This window comes from Rattus rattus, chromosome 11, assembly GCF_011064425.1.
Source record: "Rattus rattus isolate New Zealand chromosome 11, Rrattus_CSIRO_v1, whole genome shotgun sequence".
Lineage (NCBI taxonomy): Eukaryota > Metazoa > Chordata > Mammalia > Rodentia > Muridae > Rattus > Rattus rattus.
In genome coordinates this window covers 579,415-589,003 of record NC_046164.1, presented here as the reverse complement: position 1 = coordinate 589,003, position 9,589 = coordinate 579,415, and the positions used below count along the sequence as shown (strand labels likewise).

The 9,589-nt window shown below is 40.7% G+C and overlaps 1 protein-coding gene across 1 annotated transcript; it reads right to left on the bottom strand.

Moving 5' to 3' along the window:
* Positions 1-312: 312 nt before the first annotated feature.
* LOC116912419 (eukaryotic translation initiation factor 3 subunit C-like) lies at positions 313-3,324 on the bottom strand. Its single transcript, XM_032916485.1, has one exon. It carries the CDS (start codon positions 3,153-3,155, stop codon positions 420-422), a length of 2,736 nt encoding a protein of 911 aa, XP_032772376.1. The 5' UTR covers positions 3,156-3,324; the 3' UTR covers positions 313-419.
* Positions 3,325-9,589: the final 6,265 nt, after the last annotated feature.

Here is a 9,589-nt window from a genome sequence, read left to right as displayed (position 1 = left end):
ACTCCATTTCCCCATTGCAGAATTGGGGTAATAATAATATCTACCTCCAAAGTTAGCTATGTGTACTCAATTCAAGTAATGAAGACCTTAGAACAGTTCCCAACATATAATTCTTCTATTGGTATTTGTTAAATAAAATACTCATTTACAAGAGTTTGACACACTAAAAGAATGGACATAATAATGTATTTCAATAAAAACTTACAAATCCTCAGAAATTTTATAAAGGAAAAACTTAAATCTTAGCACTCGTGATTATGAGACACAGAGCTAGATTTAAAGCAAAAAATGGTGGATTGTTTTCATAAATACTTTTTTTTTTTTTTTTTTTACATTCTCAACAGACCTTTAATGACCGGGGTGAGTTTAGGAACAAAAAGGTAGATAGTCTGGTCATAGGGATGACAGAAGTGAGGACCTCAGTAAGCTGTCTGAGACTGCTGCTGGCGGTAGCCACCACGGCGCATATAGCCTTCATTTTTTCGGTAGCCATCCTTTTGGTCTCGGAAATAGCCACCATAGGTTCCTTGCTTATGGTCAAACACACGTTCATTATTCTCCACGAGGCTGCCAAGCTTCTCAGCCAGCTGCAGAGCCAAGTTCTGCTGGGCAGTGGGCTCAGTACGGTGCATCACTACCGTCTGCGTTGGCTGGTCCAGGGAAGCCATCAATTCTTCATTAATGATCATCTTGCTGATGATGGAGTGAACAGTGGGCAGATCCAGCTCAAACATATCTGAGAGTGTCTCCATACTGATTGAGTCATAGACACTGCTATAGGTAAAAAGGTAGGTCCTCAGAGACTCTTCCTGGATCTTCCGAACTAGCATGGTGCGAACTTTGTCAGCCTCAGGGAAAAGGTCCCACACTTTCCCATTCATCTTTTCATTAATGATGAAACTGTGGCAGGTCTTCCAGTCACCCATCTTCATGGCCTTGGAGGCAGCAACCACATGCTCCCTCATTGACTCAGGAGGACCTAGCAGGGGCTGCCGCTCGCCCACCCGCAGTTGGTGATGGAACTGCTTGCTGATCATGCGTCGGCGGGCATCACTCTCATGGGCAGCCATGTAGGGGATCTCCAGGAGCATAGCAGACACCAGATACACACACTCCAGCAGTTCCAGGTTGATGTGCAGGTGAAAGGGCACCTGCCGGCGTCGCTCTACCTTCTCCTGTTCCTGGTTGCGCTCCTGGAGGCTGCTCAGCAGCAGACCCTGGCCCAGAAGCTCCTTGGCACGACCACTTGACTGAATATCCAGAAGTGCATTGTGTGCATCCTTTGTCAGGCCTTGGCGGAAAGCACAGATGCCCAGTTGCACCATGGTACGGTTATACAGGATCTGTACTGGCGGGTCTGCGTGCTGGATGTTGTCTTGTAGGTGGCTCATGAGCATGAGGTCACGGGCCTGATACCAGCGGGAGTGGAGCGCATGATGGTAGATATGGCAGAGGATGGCACAGGTACGGATGCGGTCTGTACGGTCCTTGGCATAGATGTATTTGCACAGTCTTTCCATTAGCACAGCTGAGTCCTCACCCTCATTTTCTGCCTGGTCTTGCTCAGACTTTGAGGACCCTTCCGGAGGAGTAAGCTGACGCTGATGGGCCTTGTAATCAAACTTGTAGTAAGTGTGCAGGATGCGCCTCAAGTAGATCTGGCAGATCTCCTCAGTGGTACCTCTCTCCTCCAGGTAGCGCTGCACACGCTCAATGATGGCACATACTTGTGCCTCATCCTTCAGATGTTCCACATACTCTTGGGAGTGAGGATCAGTATTTTGCATTATTTTGGTAAATTCTTCATCCATTCGCTCCACCAGAGTTAGGATGCAGCCTCGTACACGCAGTGGCTGATCAAAATTGTGTAAGTTCTCACTCTCTTCCAAAATGTTCTCTCCAACAAAGATGTTGGAATGTGCGACCAAGGTATCCATCAACTCATTGATACAGTCCAGGCACATCTGCCACATCTCTGGCTTCATGTACGTGGCCAGGTTAGGGTTGTAATCGTAGAGAGAGGCAATGATATTGAACTTGATCTTGACAATGACACCCACCCCCAGGTTGTTTTCAGAAGCAATCTGAACCAGCAGCTGGAGCAATTCAATCTGGGTAGCACGGTCTGTTCCCTTCTTGCCTCTGACCTGTAGAATCTCATTCAGCTTCTTGATGACAACAGCATGAGTGATCTCTGTTCCCTTGGCAAACATTTTTGGTTTCTCCTTAACAAGTGGTACGCCGCCTCGGACCCGTTCCCACTCCCCGCCTTCATTGTCCTCCTCTTCCTCATCCATGCGCTTAGACTTCCTATCGTGCTTCTTCTTGGCTTTGTCTTCCCGTTTCTTTTCAGCTGCCTTTTTGTCCTCCTCTGTGGTGGGTGCCTTTTTAAGGAACTTTGAGGCCAGAACAGTTTGTTTTCCTTCTTCTTCTTCGGAGTCTGAATCAGAAGATGTGGAACTGGTGTCCCATTCTTCATCCTCAGAATCTTCAGAGTCCTCATCATCATCTTCCATCTTTTTGTGGAACTTTCGACTCTCCCCAGAAGAGTCTGGTTTCTTCTTCAAGAAGGCTGTACCACTGACTCCATCGTCATCTTCATCCTCATCTGAAGAGCCTTCTGAGTCTTCCTCATTCTTTTCTGCATCTTCATCTGCAGATTGTTCAGGGTTCTGCTTATAGTTGGTGATGTGAGACTCGAAATCTCGGTTGTATTTTCGGATCTTCTGGCGCAATGTACTCAGAGCCTTGGCATTGTTTTTATTCATCTTCTTTTTCCCTTCCTTATCTTCCCAAAGCTCATTAAGATAGTCCTCCAGGTCAGCCAATATCCGGACATAGAATCGGGGGACACCCTCCTTATCCACAATACTCTTGGCTTTCCCATAGGCTTTTCCCAGGAGTTCAAACTCTTCTAGACACTTGGTGACATCTCGAATCTTCATGGCATTACGGATGGTTCGTATAAGGTTGGTCAGCTCCTCAAACCTCTTGTCCTTGGCACTTCGAACAACTCTCTTTGTATCCTCTTCATCCTCGCTCAGTAACAAAGGCTGTTTGCCGTAGTTCCCGGAGACTGGTTTGGTGACGAGCTCCTCCCCGGACAGGGACGACTCCGACTCACTGTCCAAGCCGGTGGTGAAAAACCGGGACATGGCGATGGTGCTGAAGGGTTGAGGCGCTCGTGGCCGGAACCAGCTGAGCTCCCGAGTCTCGAGAACAGGCGAGACAGGAGCGACGGCCGAGACCGGCCCGAAAGCCCAGACGGCGGTCCAAAAGCCGAGATCCGCCCGAAAGCCGAGATCCGCCCGAAAGCAGAGACGACGACGGCAGGCTTTTCATAAATACTAATTGAAAGGAGTAACATAAAATTTTATGGCTAAATGTACCACTCTTACAAACGTATTTTATAGAAATATTTTCAATATTTTAAAAACTAGAATAAGACAATGGAATAAGAATGACACCATAGTATATTATAGAGTATTTTATAATAGCATGTCAATTTTATACGTGCTCAATGATCTCATGTATCTTTTCAAATTTATATTTCAATTCTCATTTATATGTTATCATAAATTGTTAAGTAATACATCTAGCTTTGAAACTTCTAATTCTAAAGATTTTATAATGAAGATATATTTCAATTTGAATTGTTTTACAAGACAGAAACCCTTAAATGTGTCAACATGTGCTTATCAGCACAAGAGTAAAATTTGAATTATAGTGTTTTAAGAAAGAGTACCCTGATCTCATGTTCACGTAAATAAAAGTATCTCACCATAACACAATTATGAATATGCTTGGAAAGATCAAATGTACGCTTTAGTCAGCCTGTCTTTCTTCCCACATCTATACCCTAATATGTGCTCAATACATGTTCAATTAATAAAATTGTTGAAGTAAACACTGTAATTATGATAATGTAAATTTATACATTCTAGATTACGATTTAAAAAAAAAGAAAGGATGGGGCAGGGGAGACAATTAGAGAAGGAGATAACTTGCTGTTCTTCCAGAGGACTCGGTTTATTTCCTAGCATCCACATGATAGCCACCTGTCACTTAGCCCCAGAGGATTCCACACCTTCTTCTGATCTCCTTGGGTACTTCCACTCATGTGCACGCACACACACACACACACACACACACACACACACACACACACACACAATTAAAAATAAAATCAGTCTTTTTTTTAAGTAAAAGACTAATAATTAAAGAGTTAGAGAAAATATCATTGCAAAATAGTTAAAGATAGAAGTACCAGATACAAACTGTGTGGGATGTACTTCTAACAATAATGTAGATTAGGTATGTAATCTGTTCTCTATGTTTTCCCTTTTCTGATCAAAAACTATCCTCCAGGGTTATTATAAAGATTGGATGGATTAACACAAGCAACATGTTTAGAAGAGCCCCTGCCCACTTACATATTAGATGTTATTTAATACCAAGGGCTTTTAAAATGTCATTAATGTGAGGTAGTTGGGGTTTAGAACACCAGCTAAGGAACCAAGATTCTTCACTGAGGGTTTATTCCAATTCAAAAGTGGTTTGCTTTGCCTGACTAACTGCATTACCCGCCATCCTACAGTATTATTCTGCTTTCTTCATAGGGCTTACTCATTTTTATTTCATTGCATGGGTTGCACTGACTTTTTACTAAAGAATTTTACTAGGTATTTGTCATTCAAGTTTTCACCTGACTTATAATTGGGAGACTGTGCAGATCACCTTTCTAATATATTTATTATAATGTACCTCCTCAGCCTTGTTTAAGTAATGTTTTTATCTAATGTCAAATCTTTTTCCAACTAATTAAAAATAGACATATATAAAAGTTGTAAGTTTCTCATAAAGAAAAATTAAGTACTCAATAGACATTAAGTATTCCCTTAAGATGTGGTATTTTTAGCAACAAATTTAACCAGCAAGTCCAAAACTCAGGTGATTGACATCTGCAACTAAAATCCTTCACTGAATCAAACCATCTACCCTTCAATTAGGATACCCACGTTCATGGCCATTAGAATTAATTTAGAACACAGCCTCTTAAACTATGGACCACAGAGCCCCTCTCATAACTGATTGAAAGGGTCATGAAATATTTGGCAACAGTAAAAGCCTTCTGAGTGTGAAACCACCAAAACTGAATTAAAATCAACCCTAATTATAGGTTTGTTTTTCTTCATAACTCAAAAGGTTTCAACAAATACAAAATATCAGCTGAGCTGAGGAATTTCTGCAATCGTTTACCATGTGACATGACTTCATCACTGCCTTAGTTTTGAACAACAACAAAAAACAACATGAACACTTTGTACACTAGCGCAATGTCATTGATGAAACGGCAACAAATGCTATCTAAGAAACCTCAGCTCAGACACCAGGTTACTATAGTCTCTGAATCACAGTGCTTTTACTGCACATACACACTTTCCTGTTCTAATATAAACATAATAGTCTAATTATAGAAAAACAAGGCTCATAATACTGTCCTTGAGTGTAAATATTGAATTAGTATGACTTTGGATCACATTTTGTTAGAATGTCTGACTTTAAAATTTGCTGTTTGAGAATCTTGATTTATGATTAGGATAGAATTTCAGAAATGACATTTTAACTTTAACTGTGAATTCACGTGAAACAGCATTCTCGGCATTGATTAAAAATTAAAGTATCAATCAAGTCTGAAAACTACAGAAGTTCTAAACCCTGCAGTATCAAATGCAAAACAGACATTGAATTCTTTATATAAGCATGGATAAGCACCCCAGTGGGTTTGCTTCCCCTTTTTTCTATCTCCTGCGTTCTTGGCAAAATTCTGCTGCTTCCAATTTCTTCCACAATACAGGAAAGAACACAGGCAGAAAGGAAGGCAGGAGAGAGAAGGGAGGGAAAGTAGGAGCTGAGAGGAGGGGTAGCAATGGAAGAGAGGAGAAGGAAGAAGATGAAAAAGAAGAAAAAAAAATTAACCTAGTAGCTTAGCTATATGGTGCTTGATGAATGTCCCTGCCCCCATCCTATTACCAGTGCTGATAAAAAAAAAAAAAAAAAAGCTAGCAAAAAAGAGCAAAATGCACTTCTGTGTAATGAGATCTATTTTAACATGGACATTTTTCCATTGGTTTTGTTGTTTTAGTTTTATTTTAGTTTTATTTAGTGTGGTTTTGGTCGCTGGCCTACACGTCCTAGCTTTAGAGATTCATAGATATAACCCAGTGATTATATTGCTGTTCTTTTTGGTTTGATTTGTTTTTGCTTCATGTATATGGCCTTGGTCAGATTAACTGATCTTGTGTGTTCTAAGTTCTAAAGAAAAATAAGCTATCACGAATTAAGACTATCTTCTTACAAAGAACCCACTGGAGCTGCGATAGTAGGCACATTTATGGTCAAAAATAGTTTATATTCTACATGAACGTGATTTCCCTTTCTCTGTTAAAATCTCAATGTCTGAGGGTTCTTTTGAACTAGTATGAAATGCAGAGCAAATTTTCTATTTGTGATGTTATGAGTACTTTGCAACGTAATTAACCTTGAGAGATTTCGTGGTATTTCCTTCCATCATCATTACACATAAACACACAGAATGGCCAAACACTACAGTTCCTGACACAGTTTCCAAGCTGAAAACGAACAGTGCAGAGATCAACGTCTGTCTGTGTTGCCTTTTGGTTTTCACACTGTAGAGAAGCAGAATTTTGGGGGTATGTTTAGTGTCAAGCTTTTCACGGTTTTGAACTTTTTGTTGGTGGTTTCTCTATTTAGAGTGATCCCCAAGAAGGGTGCTGCTGTGCCTGCTACTTAGTGTGCCTACATCAAAAGAGTCCTGGGGTGCTTTATGGAGAAGATCCACCCAGGAAAAGAAAGAAGTTGTCCTTGCAAAACTAAAACAGAAAGGAGGGGAAGGGAAAAGGCCACAGGAAAAGAAGAGAGAGTTTATTCCAGAGCCATTTTGAATGTTTGAATGGCCATGACCCAGGAACAGATTTAGGTTGCCCCGAATTCCATATTCCAACAGATAAGCGACTTCATGAAGTTTTATAGTTTTACAGAACAAAATAATTCATAAACCAAGGCAGGTTTTAAATACATCAGTGGGTACATTATAGAGGTGGCCAAAGAGAGATGGGGAAGATCTTCCATAGGACCCTAGTAGAATTCTTAGTGGTTGGTAGAAGCTACTGTGCTAAGTTAATATTGATAACTCCACCAGTGAAATGAGTCAATTCCAGCCAAACTAAAGTATATAAAGGTAGGTTTATTGGGAAGCCATTCCAGTGGGTTCACTGGTCCCAGGGAAGGAGGCCAGGAGGCCAGGGAAGTCACCATGGGGAGGAAGACAGAGGGGCAGGCGGCGGGGGTGGGGGGATGCAGAGAGAGAGAGAGAGAGAGAGAGAGAGAGAGAGAGAGAGAGAGAGAGAGAGAGGATCATCCCAGAATGCTATGCTTCTGGGGCAGAGGAAGCCCAGCCCCTGGGCTGGAAACTTTAGAATAGAGGGTGCGGTAAGCCTGGCAGGCAAGCCCTGTAACCAGTAGGGACTTAGCGATGCTGGGAGAGGCTGGAGACCAGGTTTGCTTTGGTATGTAAAATATGCACCTCAGTGGTTTGTCCTGGGTCTGAACCCCAACAAATATATTTTTAAAGTCATATATTTAAAAGTCAAATATATTTTAATAGAGAGGTTAAGTAAAGAATGACTGACTGTTCAGGGGGTTGGGAAGTGTTACGGTTAGCCCAAGATAACCTCTTGACTTGCAACATTCTGACCTCTCCATAGAATTTCAATTTTAAACAATTAGTCAGTGCAGACTCAACTCTTTCCAGGAATTCTCATTCACGAAAATTCATCAGTCTGTACATGACAGATTGAGTGCTCCAGAAAGTGTGAAAGCGAGATGTAGTATATGTGATGAAGCTGTGGAAAATTGGCTAAATTCTGAATTTATTGTCTAAGGACTGTTATTGTGTTATTTTGTTGTTTAACGTAGTGAGAAACATTTCATATGGACTAAGTTGCAAGCCCTAGAAAGTCATGGTTGCTTATTTCCTAAAGTAAGATGTCAAGAATGCTAAACTTACGTGCCAGGTGAGTTCTGCGGCTGCGAAGGGAGTATTTAAATGACGTAATTGTTAGCCAGGAAAGGCTTCATGAAGTGCAGCTGCCGTTCTGATGAGACTGGCTGTTTTTACCGGACTTTGGCATGTGTGCTTGTTTAATGCACAGGCTGTGCTGGCCATAGGACACTACTCTTTGTTTTCCTAGGAATAATAGTTGGCATTCGTTCATTCCCTGTTTCCAGAAGTTTACGGGACATAACTGTGACCAACAACGAGAGCCAACTGCAGGTTTCTACTGCGTCTGGGCTCCGCAGGGAAGACGGATGAGCTGCAGTTCTCTAAGGGATCGTACTTCTCATGAACAAAAATTCCTGGAAAGAAGCTATGTCTACAAAGCCCAAATGACTAACACTTCAGTGACCACGAGATGGAAATGTTTGGATGCAGATGCTAATTATCTTATATTGAGCTTGCTTTAGCCCCAGAGAATCCATTCCTTGTCCATGATAGATAGATAGATAGATAGATAGATAGATAGATAGATAGATAGATAGATATCAGACTATCAGACCTAGCATTCTACAGTTAATAGATAAAACCTTTCAAAGTCTAATAACTTAGCAGGCAACTAGTTGCCCCTAACCCAAAGGCAAAGACTGTCATCAGACAGCATCTTAGACCTGTTGAAAAGCCTCCCCATCTTGCTGTAGTGGCCTTTCCCCTGTACCCAACAGTGTATTTGAAACTTACCTTGATTTCTTTATACAGTAAAACATATAAAACATCACAAAATTGCTTTATTACCAGTGAAGGCTAAGAGAGTCTGGGTTGTAGAGACTCAGTAACTCACTGGTAAATAAATTAAGAGTGTACGGTATAAAAAAAAAGAATAGAGCAACAAAAATAAACCATCCAAACCAAAATGGCTGCCTTTAGCCTAATAGTGCCCCTGCTTTGGATGGAAGCAAAGTAATTGGTAATCTGATAACAACAGACTGTGACTTACTAAATTCAAATGAAAGGCATACCAATATTTGTATGGCTAAAATCTACTATCATGTGTAACACAGAGAAGGATTCTAATTAGCCCCAATGCAGGGTGATTATATTACACATATAGGGTTATAAATTACCAAATTATATAATTAATTCAGTTCCAGGAATTATGCAAGTATCTAGTTTTGCTCCAGAATCTAGTTTCCCTGTCGATTTTGTGTAATAATAACAAGTACAATATTTACTCAACTGTAAAATCAAGGTGATAACAAAAATAATTTTACTATAATTTCAGCATGAATAGACTGACAATTAAAACTGATAAACTTGAATCTAGATTAAATTGTATTTGAACAGTCTGCATAAAATACTAACCTTATGCACTCCCTAAGACAGTTTTAAATTAACATATACGTCCATCGTGTGACTACTCAAGAATACACATTTGAAAAGCAATTGTTTTGAGAAGTATGGTCCTCACACAACAGGTTTCTAATTGGATCAGGATTTTTAAATTAGTTTTCT